At 44.2% G+C, this 19,321-nt stretch overlaps 1 protein-coding gene across 1 annotated transcript in view; it reads right to left on the bottom strand.

The window, feature by feature from the left end:
* The window catches only part of B4GALT1 (UDP-Gal:betaGlcNAc beta 1,4- galactosyltransferase, polypeptide 1), a gene marked incomplete at its 5' end in the record, with an annotated part of 60,254 nt that extends 40,933 nt beyond the window's left edge, over positions 1-19,321 (bottom strand). The window contains one exon of the mRNA XM_011962209.1: positions 19,111-19,321. Coding sequence (XP_011817599.1) covers positions 19,111-19,321 — 211 coding nt within the window. The remainder of the gene's footprint in view (positions 1-19,110) is intronic.

The following is a 19,321-nucleotide window of genomic DNA, read 5'->3' as shown; positions in this document are numbered from 1 at the left end:
CTTGAGGCCAGGAGTTCAAGATTGACCTAAGCAACATATTAAGACTCCCATCTCTAAAAAATAAAATAAAATTAGCCAAGTCTGGTGGTGCACACCTGTAGTCCCAACTACTCAGGAGGCTGAGGTGGAGGATCACTTAAGCCCAGGATTGTGAGGCCACAGTGAGTCATGATCACACCACGGCACTCCAGTCTGGGTGACAGAGCAAAACCCCAACTCTTTAGAAAACTTGTAAATAAGTAATTAACAGATTCAGAAGATATCTGCAATGTCTGAGACCAGGAAGGGATTAATATCCAGGATGTATAAGGAATTCCTGCATATCTTCAAGAAAAATATAAGAACTCCCGTGAAAAACAGGCAAAGGATTATAATGAATAAGCAATTTACCTAAGCGGAATCCCAAAGACCATCAAGCATATGAAGAAATGCTCCAGTTCATTAGTAATCAGAGAAAAGCAAGTCAAAACAAAGAGTTGTCCTAGCATATCTACTAGTTTGGCAAAAAATAAGAAGCTGGTTAATGCTGATTATTCACGGAGACACAGAGCCTGTCATGCTCTGCTGGTGGAAATGTAAACTGGGGCAGCCATTCTGGAGCTGTGTCTGGCACCCCTGAATCAACATAAACATGCTCACAGGTTGCTCACAAAGGAAATGTCTAAGGATGTTCCTCACAGCAATATTTGCGAAAGTAATGCTGGAGGCAGTCCAGGAGTCCCTCATTACAGAAGGGAAAAAGAAACACTGGGATGGATGACAATCATGAGATATTATTCAGCAGTTAGAATCAACATGCTGGACATATACACGGCAACGTGGATGGACCTTAAAAACAAAGGTGCACACTTGGCACCCAGTTCTTGTTTTCTAATTATGATTCTCTACTAAAAGGAACTAGAGCTCACTGGAGAAGTGACTGACTCTAGGACTGAGTTGGGGAAAGAACAAGAGGACCGTGGAACTTCTTGCTGTGCCTGAAAGTAAAAAAAAAAAAAAAAATGCTCAAAGAATAATAGTATATGTCAAAAGAAAACAGGAACCAGGAACCTCTAAAGAGGAATCCCAAGGACCGTCCCCCTGAAGGGGACCTTATTGGCTAAATCTGGGATAGTCTGAACATCAGAATATATAATGATAGTAAAGGATTATGATTTAATGAAGAATCCATAGGTCTGCATTAATATATGAATTAATAAATAGGGGAGAAGGGTAAGCTCTTCCTTACAGAAGAATGCCAATTAACAAACATAGAAGGAATAATGGAATCAGAAAACCATCAACTACCATAATAACTGATTCAGGCAAGAACCATTTGTAGATGCTAAAATACAGCGGATATCAAGAAAACAATGAAAGGTAAGAAAAAAATTTTTTTTTAAAGTGGATGAAAGTTTGAGGAATAACAGGATATTTACATAATCTCAAAGTATATGCCCATAAGACACTTTTTAAAGTTTTTTATTTATTTATTTACTTTTTTTTTTTTTTGAGACAGAGTCTCACTCTGTCACCCAGGCTAGAGTGCAGTGGCACAATCTCAGCTCACTGCAATCTCCGCCTCCCAGGCTCAAGCAAGTCTTGTGCCTCAGCCTCCAGAGTAGTGCACCACCACGCCAGGCTGATTTTTTGTATTTTTTATAGAGATGGCGTTTCACCATGTTATATTGGCCAGGATGGTTTCGAACTTCTGACCTCAAGCAATTCACCCACCTCAGCCTCTTAAAGTGTTGGGATTACAGACATGAGCCAATAGGCCAGGCCAGATAGTTTTAATTTAAAATGGTAAAATAGTAACTATAACGGAGTAATGGCAAATGCCACTATAATGAAATGCTCAATGTTCACACTGCCAATAAGGAACAAACTGACAGTGTGTGTCTCTAGATCTGGTGACAGTGAGAAGAACTCAGCATCATTTCAGTGGTGTTCCTGTCAAAAGTGAATAATCTGAATCTGATCATGAGGAAACATTAGACAGATCTAAATTGAGAGATCTTCTACAAAATAACTGGCCTGTACTCTTCAACAATATCACTGTCATGAAATCCAAAGGACTTGGGAATTATTCCAGATTACAAGACACTAAGAGACATGACAACTGAATACAACACATGGTTTTCTTCTACCATAAAGGTTATTATTGAGGCACCTGACAAAGTCTTCCTAAGGCCTGTAGATGACATAGTAGAAATGCTTCAATGTTGATTTCCTGATTGTTTATTACACTATGTTTATATATATATTTTAAATTATCTTGTTAGGAAATATATACTGAATATTTAAGGGTAAAAGGATATATATATATGAGAGATCTATATGTATCTATCTAAAATCATATTAATATCTACCTATCTACACAGAGAGAGAGAGAGAAAGAGAGAGAGAGAAGGAAAAACTAAATATAGCAAAACATTAACATTTAGGGACTCCAGAGGATATCCAGGAACTCTTTGTATTAGTCTAATAACTTTTCTGTAAGTCTGAAGTTACATCAAACTTTTTAAAAATAAAAAAAAACAAAAACAGAACTGGATGAAAAACATACAATCAAAATGAGCTATAAAATGCCATTTACATGTGTTTTAAAAATGTATATATACTGTGTGACTCCATTTATGTGACATCTTCAAAAAGACAAAACAATAGTAATGAAGATTAGATCAGTGGTTGCCTGGGATTAAGGCTGGGAGGAGAATGTGACTACATGAGGGATTTTTTTGGGGTGATGGAACTGTTCTGTATCCTGATTATGGTGGTGGATACATAAAAATATATATGTGTTAAAATTTACAGACTATATGCCAAAAAGTCAATTTTATTGTAGCTTAATCTAAAAAAAAATTTTTTTAAGAAGACATCTATATATAAAGCAGTGGCTTCCATTTTGGCAAGAGGAAAAACAGATACACAAACTATAAATACATTAGAATAGTTGCCTATGATATACCTGGGAAATAGAAGTGGGAATAATGACAAAATAAAACAAATACATAAGGCAAGAGAGTCCATGAGTAGACCCCAATGATGATTACTGGCCATGAAAGGAAGCTTGATGGCTGGATGGAAAGGAAGAAAGAAGGAAATAACTAAGGGAGAGATGGCAGTTGGAGCTGGATATGTCCTTCCAGGGCTGTACAAAGGAGGGCGGAACCCAACCCTGGTCCAGACCAAGGTCCCTAAAGCAGGTATACAGTATTGTGGGGATGAATTCATCAGCCAGACAGCCTGACCTATCTAATGTTAAATTCACTTCCCTGCTCTGACTGCTGACTCACCAGCTGTTAGCTTATCCTGTGGCTTCCCTTGTAGTGCTGCCGCCTTCAGCCAGAGAATTCTAAGCTACTCAACAACAGTTCTAATCTTCCCAGTAAAGCAGCAATTTTGCATTCCAGCATGTAAGTAAGTCTCCTGGGAGTTTTATTACTGAGTCAGCTGCCCCTCTAATCAGTTTTGGAGCCCCGACAAATTTTCTGGAGCTGCAGTGCTGATTAGGAGCACATCCTTCTCTCTCTAGCTAGAACCAGACCTTGGTCTGTAGAGGGCCCACTGCCCCTATGGGTCATCTGGGCACTCAGCCAGCCATGTACTCCTAGCAATACCTCTCTGATGTCAGGACTACTTTAAATGTAGCCAGCTCTAATTTCCTTCTCTAAGGGGTGGGGATAATTATGCCTTCCTTTCAGATGTAAGTGAGATAATACATATACATACTTATTGCAGTGCTTGGCACTAATAGATGTTCAATAAATGTTACTTTCCCTTCTCCCCTGACTCCTCAGAACTTCAAAGCTTACAAATTACTACAGCTGCATCAGCACACATGGCTAAATTTTCACATTTCTACTGTTAGCCACTAGAATCAGTGACAGATTTGGGACCTTAAGGTATTACAAAAAGCTTCTTGCAGCATGAGAGTTGGAGTATTACAAAAAGCTTCTTGCAGCATGAGAGTTGGAGTATTACAAAAAGCTTCTTGCAGCATGAGAGTTGAACAGCAATTCTGTTCATCTTTTGCTGTCGAAGCCAAGTTGGTGGCTTTTAAAGAACCAACTTAGAAGAAAACTTAGGAGAAAAATTTTATTTTGGGATGGTGAAGACCTGCTTAAGTATGAAAGCAACCTGAAGTCATAAAGGAAAACATAGATTTAAACACACAAAAATTCAAAACTTCTGGCCGAGCGTGATGGCTCACGCCTGTAACCCCAGCACTTTGGGAGGATCATTTGAAGTCAGGAGTTTAAGACCAGCTTGACCTACATAGTGAAACCCCGTCTCTACTAAAATACAAAATTAGCCGGGCGTGGTGGCGGGTGCCTGTAATCACAGCTTCTCAGGAGGCTGAGGCAGGAGAATCACTCAAACCCAGGAGGCAGAGGTTGCAGTGAGCCGAGATTTCACCACTGCACTCCAGCCTGGGTGACACAGCAAGACTCCCTCTCCAAAAAATAAAATAAAATAAAATAAAAACAAAACTTCTATATAGCTAAAGATACCAGAAATAGAGAAGAGTGACAGACCATATTTACAAATGAGATGTAATAAACAAGTAAAATCCACAATATAAAAAGCTCCTGCAAACATATTTTTAAAACTAATAGAAAAATGGGTTAAAAGAAAAAGGGTAAAAAAAAAGGGGGGGGACAAAAAAAGGTTAAAAAAAAGAAAAAAAAAAGTCAGCTGGGCACAGTGGCTCACACCTGTAATCCCAACACTTTGGGAGGCTGAGGCAGGTGAATCACTTGAGGCCAGTTTGAAACCAGCCTGGCCAACATGGCAAAACCCCATCTCTACTAAAAATATAAATATTAGCCAGGTAGTGGCACACACCTGTAGTCCCAGCTACTCGGGAGGCTGAGGTGTGAGAATCGCTTGAATCTGGGAGGCAGCTGTTGCAGTGAGCCAAGATCAGACGGCTGCACTCTAGCCTGGGCGACAGAGTAAGACTCCGTTTCAAAAAAAAAAGAAAATTTATTCACATAAGCAATACAAATGGCCAAGCCAGGCATGGTGGCTCACGCCTGTAGTCCTAGCTACTCAGGAGGCTGAGGTGAGAAGATCATTTGAGTCCAGGAGTTCAAGTCCAGCCTGGGCAACATGGCAAAGACTCCCATCTTGAAAGAAAGAAGGAAAAAAGAAAGACAGCCAATAAACACATGAAAACTTGCTTAACTTCATCAGTAATCAGAGAAACACATTGAAACAAGATACCATGTCTGAATATGATACTGACAAATATATAAAGTTTAGTAACATCCAAGGCTGGTATGAATGTGAGGAATAAGCACTCTTATACACTGTTAATGAGAAAAAGCTAGAGGGCAAACTGACAGTATCTATCAAAATGTTTAAAGTGCATGATCTTTAAATCTCAAATCAATAACCTAACCTTCTACCTTAAGACACCAGAAAAAGCAAACTTAACCAAAAGCAAGCAGAATGATAGAATTAATAAAGATTAGAGAAGTTAATGAAGCAGAAAAATTAGAACAAAGAGAACAAATAATGAACTCAAAGTTGGTCCTTTGAAAAGATCGATAAAAATGACAAGCTTTTGGCTAGACTAAGAAAAAAAGAAAATAATCAGTAATGAAAAAGGGACTATCCCTATACCAACTTTAACAGAAATAAAAAGGATCATAAGGAATCACTATGATATGTATGCCAACAAATTAGATGACTTAGATGAAGCAGACAAACTCCTTGGAAGACACAAACTATCAAAACTGACTTAAGAAAAAATAGAAGGTCTTAATAGACCTGTAACAAGAAACTGAATTAGGAATCAAAAAGTTTCCCATAAAGAAAAGAGCAGGCCCAGATGGCTTTACTGGTGAACTCTACCAGATATTTAAAGAAGAATTAATAAAAACCCACCACAAACTCTCTTAAAATACAAAAGAGGAAGGAACACTTCCCTACTCATTTTTTGAGGCAGTATTATTACCCTGATACCAAAACCAGACAAAGATCTCACAAGGAAAGAAAACTAACAGACCTTTTCTGACAGTGATAAACAACTATGAGAGAACAAAGGGAAGGGGAGGGAAGGGGAGGGGAGGGGAAGGAAAAGAGAGAGAGATAGGAAGGAAGGAAGGAAGGAAGGAAGGCAGGCAGGCAGGCAGGCAGGCACTACAGACCACTATCTGTTACGAATAGAAATCAACAAAATACTAGCAAACTCAATCCAGCAATAAATAAGAAGAATTACACACCATGACCAAGTGGGATTTATCCCAGGTATGCAAGATTAATATCTGAAAAATCAATGTATAATATACCATATCAAAAGAATAAATGACACAAAACACACGATCATCTCAACAGACACAGAAAAGTATTTGACAAAACCCATTATCTTTTCATAATAAAAATAACTCAACCAAACCAGGAATAGAATGGAACTTCCTCAACCCGATAAAGGGCACCTAGGAAAAACCCACTGCTAACATCATTCTTAATAGTCAAAGACTGGATATTTTCCCCCTAAGAAGACAAGTATGTTGTCTCTCAGCGTATCTATTTAACATTGTACTAGAGGTTCTAACGGGGCATTTAGGAAGAAAAAGAGCTGCTGTGAGAGTTCATGAAAACAATGCATCTGAAGTATTTTTCCCATGGCTGGCATGTAATAAGTGCTGAACAAGCATTATCTTTTGTAGGGTGATGTAGCTGGTTGTTGATGGAGCCTAGAACCCTGCATCTACAGTGACTCCCACCGATTACTTTTTCACACTGACCAACTTATCTATTCATCTTGACTTTTGATTTCCTGTTTAGAGATTAGAATTGTTGGAAGGTCTAAACCAAGTGTATCCAACCCACGGCCTATGGGCCACATGCGGCCAGGATCGCTTTGAATGCAGCTCAACACAAACTCGTGAACTCTCTTAAAATACTGAGAATTTTTTTAAAGCTCATTGGCTATCATTAGTGTATTTTACATGTGGTCCAAGACAACTCTTCTTCCAATGTGGCCTAGGGACGCCAAAAGATTGGACACCCCTGGGTCTTAAGTTTAGGTGGTGTGGATTTCTCCAGCAAGACAAATCCTGGCTCTTAGGGCCCACTGACAGCCACCCCAGCATTACATAGCTGACCCTAATGGAGGCAGCACTCAATGGTCCTACCACAAAGCCATTTAGCGATGCTGAGCAGGAGTACATGGCTACGTCACAACTCCAGGCAGGAAGAGACTCCGGAGAGCATCCAAGTCAATCCTTCATCTCATTTTATACATGGGCAAACTGAGGCACAGAGAGAAGACATGATTTCTCTCGGATTATTCAGTAGGTTGGAAAGAGAGCTGAACTTTAGGGTCTGGCATCCTGGATTCCAACACCAGCCCGGAGGGAGAATAAAGCAGGTTATCTACAGGCTTGTGCTTTAGTTTTTCTACCAACACACCAGGCACACAAGACTGAGCCCGCCTACATCCATCATTTTGTTTTAATGACATATTTTCTCACCTAAGACTCAATCAAAAATTTAATGCTCCCTCTTCAGCTCCTCTTCCTAATCATTCAGCTGTCTGTAGTTTATGATGGCCTCTTGCCCAGGATACTGATGAACAACGTCCACCTGAAGGGAAGAATGTGAGCAGCCATAAAATCCCAGCGTAACTGACACAGGGAAACATACACTCCAAGTTTCCAGTGCTGTGGATTCAACAAGATAGCCGCCTTCTCCTTGTGGCCTGGGGTACTTGTTTTGGGCTATACTCTGTCCCTAAGTTGTGGTCACAGCCTCATGCCTCTCCTTCTTCTTTCTCTTGACTCTGCCCCAAGGCAGATGAAAAACCTGCATTTGGACAAATTTTACTATGTGGCCTAAGGGTGCTGACTGTATGCCTTTTGTGGCCAACAGGATGAGTTAGCACTGATCAAAAGACATTCAGAGTACTGATATTACCATATAACTATAATCTCATTCACTCCTCTTACCAACTCCTTGAGGTAAGAAATTATCTCCCTCATTTTAAGTAGTAAGAAAATCTTGCCCTATAGGTCTCTAGGAACAATATACTACTAGCAGCTCTGACTTAATTCAGTGGGCCCAGAGTGCCATATTAAGTCACAACTGACTGCTGCAGAATGCAGACAAAGGAGAAGATGTATGACATAGCTATAAGGTGAAGGGGGTGGCTGTCACAAGTTGAATATGCCCCATCTGCTGGATCTGTAAACTTCTTTTTTTGAGGGGGCAGCCAGGGCAGGGGCTGGGGGTGGTCGTGGGGGAAACAGAGTCTCACTATGTCACCAGGCTAGAGTGCAGTGGCCTGATCTCGGCTCACTGCAACCTCCACCTCCCGGCTTCAAGCCATTCTTCCACCTCAATCCCGAGTAGCTGGGATTACAGGTGTGTGCTACCACACCTGGCTAATTTTTGTATTTTTAGTAGAGACAAGGTTTCACCATATTGGCCAGGCTGGTCTCGAACTCCTTGCCTCAAGTGATCCACCCGCCTTGGCCTCCCAAAATGCTGGGAGTACAGGTATGAGCCACTGTGCTCGGTCAGGATCTGTAAACTTTTAGTCACTGAAATCACTAACTCTAAAATCATTCCATCATTTATGCAATTCAGTGGGCTTCTGAATCTACAAAAGTCTACAAAAGAGGCAGGTACATGGGAGATGACTACAAGGACAGAACTGGCAATTCATATTTGCAGACTTTGGGTTATTGTAACAACTTATTTTTATCCAACATCATTTAAAAGCCTTTCTTCATTAGGGCCCTGTTTCTTGATCCCATACACCAGGGCTATCACACAGAAGTTCATCCACATGAGTTAAATGATCAGGCGCACAGGCTAGCCCAACAGAATATAACAGTTTCTATGGACGGCTACATGCAGTGTTTCCAAAAACTGATCCACAAACTTTTTGATCAACACCATTATTTTTAAGTCAGGTTTTTAAAGCCAGAGCCTGCCCCATGCTATAGGTTTAGTGCCACATATCAAGGAAGAAGGAAAGAATGTTCTTACTTTCAGGTGGGGTGTTGAAAGAGCCACAGTAAGGCTCCTTTTGTGGACACAGAGTGAATTCAACAGGAACTGCCCTGAGGCAATCACTTACAGGAAAACTCTAATGTCCAGAAAGGCCACATGGTATCCAGCATAGGGAACTACACACACACACACACACACACACACACACACACACACACACACACACACAGGCTGGAGGTGTCAGTGTGAGGCTCCAGCTAGATCCAACTCGCCCTTAGAATCCACATACTTCAAAAGCCAGGAATTTCCAATTTAGAACCTGTGAATGATTCCAAACCTCTTGGAAAGCAATGCGGCAATGTGAATCGGTATTGTTAAGATGACCATATCCTCTGGCCTAGAAATTCTTCTCCAGGAATTTATCCCAGGAAAGTAATTCAACTGAAGCAAAGAGCTACGCACTACAAAAATGTTCCTCTCTAGATTAGCTACAATAGTGAAACCTGGAATAGTGTATACTAATGCAATATCTATAAGGATACTAGACAGTAACAAAAGATAATTAGGATAATTAAGAACATAACATTTTATAAGATAATGTTGGATAAAAATGGCTGCATGCAAACAGTTTCACTCTACAACTGCATTGGAATATATGCATTGGAATATGTATGCATTTGAAAAGTAATAGCAAGTTCTGTTACAAGAATGGGAGCATGTTCTGTTACAATGGTAAGTAGAAATTTTTTTTAACATTTAACATGGTAACATTGTATTTTCAACTGAAAAAAAAAAAAAGGTCCTGTAAAGCAAAAGCCAAAATCTTCACAAATAGGTATTATACTACCAATAATAAATAACATATATTCACAACTTATTCTGTGTTAGGCACTGTTTTAAGCCCTTTCGTGGCTACTACCTACATTTCACAATATCTATGAGGTGGATACTGTTATCGCCATTTTACAAGTGAGAACACTGAGGCACAGAGAAGATAACAACTTTCTTAAATACCATAGCATGATAGAAAGAAACATTCCTTGTGCCATTTCTATGGGTCATCCACCTGCTAAAATTTTTATGTCTGCTTAGACAGACACGAAATCCTTAGCAGAAGCCTCATGGGTAGTGGGCTTCAAAAGGAATTTCAGAGGCCTTTCATGTTGCAGATATAACCAGGTTTTCCCCCCATTTGCCAAACTGGAATCTAGGAGATAGAGAAAGACAGAGGCTAAAGACCGGCAGGTCCAGCCCACTCAAATTTCAGAAAGACAACAGAGACCAAAGGAGTTAGGATTTGCCTAAAATGATGTAATGAATTAGAAAAAGAATGAAGACCAGAGCTCGGAATCCTCACTCCAGCAGCCTTCAAGGCTTGCTCCTACCCTCTGCAGACCACGAAATTTCTCTCTGCAGCTCTCTTCCCTTTCAACTGCCTCCCTATGATCCCTCAGTCCAGCTACTCTTAGACTTCCTCTGTCCAGAACAGTCCCAACTGCACCTTCTCTTTCTTTCATCATCTTTAGCTCACTCTGCCTCCACTTCCTTTCCTCTCCTGTCCTGCTGGTAACGGTATGCAACTTTTGGAATTTCAGCTATAGTGTTCTTCCCATATGACAGCAATGAGAGGAAATCACAGGTTTCTTTTAGCAGTAGACCCCTGCCCTTCCAATAAGGGAGACTGTTCAAACATACTGAGAGACAGAGATGCTAAAATCAGTGTCTGGAAGAGAAGTCCTTCATTCTGACTCTGGCCCTGGCCCAGACCACCCATTTGGCTCCCTGTACCTCCTCAGTACCCTCAAAGCACCCAGGCTTGCTCCCTCTGACCACACCATATTGCCAGAGTCTGTCTACTACTACTAAGGGACTGCCCAAGAGTGGGGGCCTCTCTTGTTCATGTCTATCTCTCGCACTTTATATAGTGTAGTTACCAATAAAAGTTTGCTGAATGAGGAAATGAGTCCCTATTCATTCTCTTCCTGGGGGGTCTCTCCTGACTTTAGTGTGAAGACTCAATTCTACCTATTCTTGGGTAGGCAGGGACTCTGCCCAGAGCACTCCTCTAAATGTCAGGCGCTGCCCAACACCTCAATGCCACGTCCCCACACTCCCGTAACACAAATACCAGCTTCCCTAGGACGCGCCCTTAACTCCACATCCTTTCCTGTTTTTTTTTTTTGTTGTTGTAGTTGATTTTTTTCAAGCTGGCAGTGTCCTGCAACACCAATGACAGCTCTGCGGTTTCAGGATGTCAAAGGCAAAGGCCATTATGCAAAACAGGAAGAAACTTTGAAAGAAAAAAACTTAAGGCATTTTTAGAATATACCCTGTCATGGGGCCAAGCAATGATTGAATCTCCTGCCACAGACCCTCCCCATGACCTCTAGGCCCCCGTGGTGGGGCAAGAAGGAGCCTGACCTCATACCATATCCGTCACACTGCTGACATAATCCTGCCCCTTCCCTCAGTGCAACCTCGCCCTTCTACTCCAGACTCTGTGCCAAATGACCTCGGCAGACAAAACTGCTCCTCAGAGAGAATTTAGCTCCAGTGAGGACATTCTAAAGGGAGTAACTTCAAAGTATACTCCTTGGGAATAGCCTGGCACATTGGCCTGGGGCTTTATTGATGTAACCCACCTGAACCAGCCCCAACTGAGACTCAGGCTCTGCCTCTCCCTAAGAGAGCTTCTCCCTAAGAGAATTCCTAGAAACCTGAAGTTTCTCACTATGGTCCCTCCCTAGATCTCAGGACCACCTGGAGGTGGGAAAGCTGTGCTGTATGTTTCAGAATCTGATTTGCAAGCTTGCTCCCACATTCCTGTGTGTCACATCTCAATGATGTCAATAGCACTGGTTTAGCTAGCTGTTGTTCACCCACCACCACAGCCCCAGAGCCATAGTCGTCTACAGAAGTCCAGCACAGGGACTTGGCTGCTAAGGAAACAAATAGAGAAGTTACTGAGAAAGCATCACCCCCACCGATTCTGTTCACAGCAGATTTCTGCTAAGCCAGATCCTAAGAGCCTATCCTGCAGCCTGGCCCTTTGCCCCTGCCCCCAGGCACTTCCTGGACCTAGTTTCTTTTTTAATCAGAATTCTAGACACATCATTCAGCAATAAGCGATACTCATCTTCCAGCACTAAGCAAATCTGGAATTTCCAGTGAGTCTATCCTTTTGTAAGACTGGCTTGAAAACCTAGCCAAAACTTCAAAACTTTTTTTGTTCTCAAAAACTTCTCACTTTCAAAAAACTTCAAACACTTTTTTTCCTTTTTTAGAAAGCTCTCCTACAGAATCCAAAAAGTACATAAAGCTTTCTGCACAAGCATCATCACTACATCACTAAGAAAAAACAAAAACTATATATGTGTGTGTTCAGCAACAGTTGAATGATTTTTTTTTAAGTTATACCATATTCAGGTAACAGAAAATGATACTGCCTTTGTGAATTTTAAAGGTATAGGGTCAAGTCTGTGACAGAATCTTAAGTGAAAAATGCTGAACACCAGGTTATCTGCATGAATCTATTTCAATCTATCTGTCCATCTATAAAGAAAACAGCTATAACACTAGATGTGGTGACTGACACCTATAATCCCAGTGCTTTGGGAGGCCAAGGCAGGTGAATCACTTGAGCTCAGGAGTTTGAGACCAGCCTAGGCAACATGGCAAAACCCCATCTCTACAAAAAAATACAAAAATTAGTCAGGCATGGTGGTATGCACCTGTGGTCCCAGCAACTAGGGAGACTGAAGTGGGAGAATCGCTTAGCCCGAGAGGTCGAGGCTGCAGTGAGCTGTGATCACTGCACCCTAGCCTGGGTGACAGAGCAAAAACCCTGTCTCAAAAAGAAAAAAAAAAAGAAAGAAAAAAGATATTAGCTATATTCTTAAACATGAAAAAGACTAGTAGGAAATATGCCAGTATGTTTCTTTTGGGTGACAGGAATTTGGGTGTGCTTTTATATCTCTTTCAACTTTTCAAATTATTTTTAATGAGCCTGCATTACTTTTTACTTTCAAAAGGCAAAAGCAAAGACCCATACCCCTATCCCCAACATCCCTGCGAGGCAAGTTGTTCTCTCTCTCTCTGTCTCTCTCTCTCTCTCTCTCCCTCCCCCCCTGGGCTTTGTGAGGGGCTCTGGAGAAGCAGCAGGTGGGGGGAGTGGATAGAGAAGCAGCTACATAACACACCCAGACCAGACTTTAAAATCACTGCCAAAGAATTCAGCAACAGCCAATTATATAGCCCCTAGCCTTCATTTGTGTAGGGAAGGGGCTGGCTGAGGTCGAGCTGCAAAGTGGAACCTGAAACACTGAGTGTGTGACTCACCCCTCTGTCTTCTAAGGACAAATCCCTTTAGGCCACATTCACCCAGAACCAGTTCCTCACTGAACCCTGTCCCCCACCCCCAAGCCCCACTCTCCAACCTGGAGGTCTCTGACTTACAGAACAATATCCTGAGATCACTCCTTGAGCTAGTGACCGCCTCACCTCACCCTGCAATGGCCCAGATCAACACAGAGACCCCTACAACTCAGGTCTCAGGTCTGTACAGTCTCAGTCACAGTCTGGCTCCCAGGAACCCTCACCAAGTTTAGGGACAGGAGTGGACCCTGTGAGTCTAATCCCATGCCTTGCTAATTCCCTAGGAGCCAGGCTCTGGCTGGTTGGCCTTACAGTGACCTCACTGCCCAGGGACCATACCAGTCTATACCAAAGCCAAATGTAAAATTGTCACCGTGCCAGGCCCTCAAAGGATTTAAGCTTCAAGGGCAGACCCTTTGTCCTAAGACAACTGGATTGCTGCTCCACTGGATAAGAAAAGCTGGAATTTCCAGGTGGATGTGGGTTCAAGCAGAATTCCAGTCTCTGCTTCTTCACAGTAAGAGCAGAGAACAAAGAGTAAGAAACAAGGTACAGGAGGCACTGGGTAAACAGATAGCGGGGAAATCAGCAGTATAACTATTGAATAACCTCTTTCACAAACACACACCCATAGCCCAGCTGAATGCAAAGGGGATGAGCCTGCCGGCCCTGTTCCCTAAGTCTGGATGGTCCCTAGGGTGGAATCTGTGGAAGGCTCAGACTGCCTTGCCATTAACTGCCCCATCATTCCCAACCCATAAATTAACTTAGTCCCAGCCTCGAAATTCCTACCCTGCTGCTACCCAAAGACCATAATACCCAGTGATATCTCATTATAATCATTATAAAGCAGCAAGTTAAAGATTACCCAGCAGAGCTAATGCATAGCTTCAGAAATTAAAGGAAAATTTTCAAAAAACCAAATAAAACCAGGGCTGGAGAATTTTGATATGAACTTGTAGTTTCTTTTTTTTTTTTTTCTTTTTTTTTGAGACGGAGTCTCGCTCTGTGGCCCAGGCTGGAGTGCAGTGGCGCGATCTCGGCTCACTGCAAGCTCCGCCTCCCGGGTTTACGCCATTCTCCTGCCTCAGCCTCCCGAGTAGCTGGGACTACAGGCGCCCGCCATCTCGCCCGGCCAGTTTTTTTTTTTTGTATTTTTTAGTAGAGACGGGGTTTCACCGTGTAGACCAGGATGGTCTCGATCTCCTGACCTCGTGATCCACCCGTCTCGGCCTCCCAAAGTGCTGGGATTACAGGCTTGAGCCACCGCGCCCGGCCTGAACTTGTAGTTTCTGAAAGAAGAAAGGAAGAAATGAAGGAGGGAGGGGAGTGATAGGGAAAGGGATAAACACACACTTTGGTTCCCTTAGATGACGTCAGCACTGTTTAATTATGCCTCCCCTGCCTAAATTAAGAGTTTCTGAAGAGGAGGCATTTTGCTTTCTTCTTTGTAGCTCTAGTGCCCAGCATAATACAGGAACATTGCTGGAACTGAAGGAATGAAGTTATCAGATGCCTTAGCCATCACAAACATCCATACAAAACCACCATACAAGACCTTCAGATGGACCCAGAGACACATCTTGCAGGGGATCTTCCTCTGAAACTCGAGGGCATATCAGGTCACCTCTGAACCTGTGCACTAGCCAACTACTGAATAGTAACCTCCAGGAAGAGCACTAGAGGATCCCATCGTGGGATGCTACAGTTCTAAGAAGCTGCAGTTTGAGACCAATCCCACATTTGGCTCTTGTTCCCCATTCCCCAAGGAGTTTCCACTTGGGCCATCAGAGGCTCCACTGCAGGTGGAGGAGGCTCCTTATGTTTAATCGAAGTCTGGAATGAATTATAGCAGCCAGGGATCACTTTTATCACCATAGGCTGTGTCTAAGAAAGCGACCAAGTTTTACCATGAAAGCAAACCAGATAGTCATGGAGGGTATTTCTCAATCTCAGACTGTTAGAGAAGGAATGTCTGTGTGTTTGTCAATACATTATTTTCCACGAAAAAAACAACAGGACAAAATTGGCTTACAAGACTAGTTATCTGAGCCTAAAGCTTCAACCCCCCAGGAAGAAGCTCCACCCTAAGCCGGAAGGTGATGAGGTTCCAAGGCTCATCCCCAAAGGGCAAGAGAGAGTCCTTTCCCAAGCCTCAAAGTACACTCTGTCCTGGGCAGCCTGCTTGTGTCCACATGTGTGCGTATGAGGGAGGTGGAAATGTGCTGGTAGAGAAACACCTTAGAGCCCAGCAAAGACCAGCTAGGGCACAAACCCTGGCAGAGGCTCAGCGACAGCCCCCATAAAAACCAGGGAAACTGGCTCATGGGCAAGTGCTCCTCGGGTGCCCTGGCTACCTGTAGCTGCTGTTTGCTGGTCCAAGTGCCCATCTCTAGATCAGAGTCTTCCCTTTTGAACAAATGAAGAGGATCTCCTCAAAGCATAGGTGGGCAAGAGCGGCCTCTGAGGCTTAAGCAGTCTAACACTCACTCCCCTGCCCCCTCAGGGGACTGTACCATCCATCCCAGGCCCCAGCTGAGCCTCCAGGCCAGCCATGCCTCTCTCACTAGTTCAGCCTCAGGTACTGCCCACCTCCCGCATCACCCTACTCATCTCCAGACTGGCCATGCCACAGCTGGTCAAGTCCCATTGAGCTGCTGCCCAATCTGAGTAGAGATAAACATGACGGGGGAAGAAACCCAAGGCCACTGTTCCTCCTATCTCAGTAGGCAAACACCCAGGTGGCCAGAAAAGAGGGCCTTGCTGCAGGGTTTTAAGTAGATGCTGCATGGCCCCCCTGAGGACCTGAGACAGTGTTAGGAAAGAAGGATAGCATAGCACCTGCAGGCCTAAACTGCCTGGGAGAATTCCCTGGAGAAAGCTGCAGAATCCTCAGGAAAGGCCCACCTTCCCACTGCATCACTCACTCCTACAAGGCTCACATTAGCCCACAGGAGGGTGCCCGGTGTGAGGGCAGGGGATACTATGGCTCCAAACCTGCAGCCTGCCCCAGGTCACACTAACCCAAGTCTATCTGAAGACTATTCCAAGTCCTTGATAGCTCCAACAGCAACCCATCAGCAGTCCAATCCGGTGCCTTATGTCCTCCAGGGTAGGGCCTGCCCATAACCCACACCTGTCAGCGGAGAGGAATCTCAGCATCTGGCCCAGACCCCTGGACACCAGAAAGTAAAGCCAAGTCGGGGAAAGGAACTGCAAGTAGTGAAAAGGCCACAACTCTAAACCCCACGGATGCTTTCTCCCACCAACCTCAAAACCACCCACAAAGGCTTTGGCTAACACCTGCCCATGAACAGATGGGCTCAACTCCCCCCACCAACACACTCCCAAGGAGACTTTCAGCTTTCTCAAGGCCTCATAGCCAGGAACCTCCACTCTGAGAACTGTACCTAACCATCCAAACCTACAGGTCCTATTAAAATGAAGAGAAGACCTCTCGACCCCCATTTCTGGGGCTGCCTCAGCAGCAGCCTAAACGTCATGGTCCCTTGCATGTCACACAAAAGCAGCCAAACTAGAGAAGGCACTCTCTCCTCGTCCTCCAGAATGTTCTCTCTCAGGAGGTCCTTTCAACTAGGCAAATATAGTCCATTTAGAAACACCAGTAACTGGCGACAAGCCGATCACTAGCAACATCATTACAAAACAAAACTAAGCAGAGCTATGGTCACCACCTTGTCTCTTACGCTTCTGAGAGGAAGATGTGATACTCAAATACCAATCTAATCAACTTTGCAGTACTTTTCTTTAATTTGCTAATTATTTTTTCTTTCTGTGCAATATCCAGGCAACAACCAAAAACAAAAGCAAAAATCCTGGCCTTTTTCTGGCCTGGAGACTCAGTCTCTCTCCCACTTCACTCTGCTCTTCAGAGCCATTTCCGTGGAAGTCTGAAAAAATGGAACTTTATAAAGGTCCTAAGCAAATATTATTACTATATTATTATTATGCGGTGTGTTGAGTGTCCGTACTTTTTTTTTTTTTTTGAGGGAGAGTCTTGCTTTGTCGCCCAGGCTGGAGTGTACTGGCACCATCTTGACTCACTGCAACCTCTGCCTCCCAGGTTCAAGCAATTCTCCTGCCTCGGCCTCCTGAGTAGCTGGGACTATAGGTGTGCGCCACTAACCCCAGCTAACATTTTTGTATTTTTGTAGAGATGGTGTTTCACCATATTGGCCAGGCTGGTCTTGAACGCCTAACCTCAAGGGATCCACGCCCCTCAGCCTCCCAAAGTGCTAGGATTACAGGCGTCAGCCACTGTGCCCGGCCTGAGTGCCTGTATTTAATGTACACAATCTCATTTAGTCTTAAAAATAACCCTGTAAGGTAATCATTGACAATCACATTTTACACATGAGGAAGAGATTTTGAGAAACTCGATAGCATGACTCAAGTCAGACACTTAGCAGCAAGGCAGAGTCCATTTCATTTTATGGGACTAGTCTGCTTCCCAGAATCATCATCAAATGCAAAGGAATTTAATTATCTGCTTAAAAAAACACGCCCCCATCATTACCACAGTTCATGTCTGACCGATTCCAAGACGTCCTTCCCAAACTTGATATGAACACATTGACGCAATTATTGGCGAAATTGAGCAAGAGTATGTAGTGGCCAGGGCTCTGTGGGAAAGTGACAGAAAACTCCTGTCGACAGGATGTCATCCTGCCTGCCAGGGCCCCTCACTCACAACAATTCTCTAAAACTTGGCATTAGAAATGAGAGAGGACCTGTGTGGTAACCCTGGAAGCAACCTGTGGTTGCCTTGGGCCTGTGGGCCTGTAGGTTACAGGTCAAAGAGAAGTCCGGACTAGGCTCAGCCTCCTGCTACGAGGAATACAAATCCACCTACTCAAGCTATCTGCCTAAGCTGAAACAGAGGCTAGAGGTCAGAGTTCAGATCATCTGGGCAAGATAATTGAGACTCAGGCTGCTGCCGGAAGTACCAGAAATGGGCAACGTGGTGTTGACTGGTTATATTTTAGCCCTCTAGCCCCGGGAGCACACCACAAGCTCTCTGCCCTTGGGAGAGATTCCTGCTCATCTAGGTTTTGGGTACCCATACCGGGAGGAGGCTAGAGGGAAGGCCTCTCGGTGACGATCCACACAGAGGAAGAAATGAACACACAGTGACAATTTACTGAGGGCTTACCCTCATTAATTAAGCCCTTATTTACATTGTTCACATAATCTTCCAAAACAACCCCTTGAAAGGGTGACCATTTATTATCCCAGAAGAGAAACCTTGGGTTCACAGAGAAGTCACTTGGCACAAACGATCAGGAGAAAACGCCACTCTCAGGAGAGTGGCTCTATGGCAAGACACGTGAACCGAGAGGTCAGTCTCCTTCCCCACCGGGAGCCTCACGTCAGTCCCCAAGAGGGAGTGGATTACTCGAGGTCCCTACCAGAGTTTTTAGTGCAAGGCTGCTCCAAGCCCTAAGCAGATCCAAACTCCAAAACTTCCTGAGCTTCGGGTCAGAGCAGGGAAGTCTCCAAGGCCTTCTCTGGTTCTGGGGCTAGAGGGGCCTCGGGACTTCCCTGGGCGGTCCCGGCCCCAAGCCGCCTACATGACTCCCCAGGGACCCACTTCCCAACCCTTCTCTCCCATCCAGTCCCGAGCCTCTGGGATTTAAAACTCTAATCCAGAACAGGGAGGCTGGCTGTCGTAGAAGAGCCAGCCTGAGGGAATGTCTGGGGGATCCTGTCGGGGAAATCCAGGGGAGTCCCAATCCTCGGACTGGCGCCGACCCGAGTCCTTACCGAGCAGCGGGGACTCCTCAGGGCAGGCGGGCAGCGGCAGCGAGGTGGTCTGGGGCACTGGGACGGAGGTCAAGTTGCTCGCGGGGCCGGGGCCAGAAGCCGCGACTGGGCTGGAGTCGCCAGCCGGGCGCGGCTGGGAGGAGGCGCGTAGAGGAGGCAGCGGCCGGGCCCCTCCGGTCCCGAGTTCCCCGGAGGGCTGCCCGATGGCGGC

The sequence above is a fragment of the Colobus angolensis genome, unplaced genomic scaffold (assembly GCF_000951035.1).
Source record: "Colobus angolensis palliatus isolate OR3802 unplaced genomic scaffold, Cang.pa_1.0 Scaffold581, whole genome shotgun sequence".
Classification (NCBI taxonomy): domain Eukaryota; kingdom Metazoa; phylum Chordata; class Mammalia; order Primates; family Cercopithecidae; genus Colobus; species Colobus angolensis.
The sequence above is the reverse complement of the archived record's forward strand: the minus strand, read 5'-3'. Positions and strand labels throughout refer to the sequence as shown.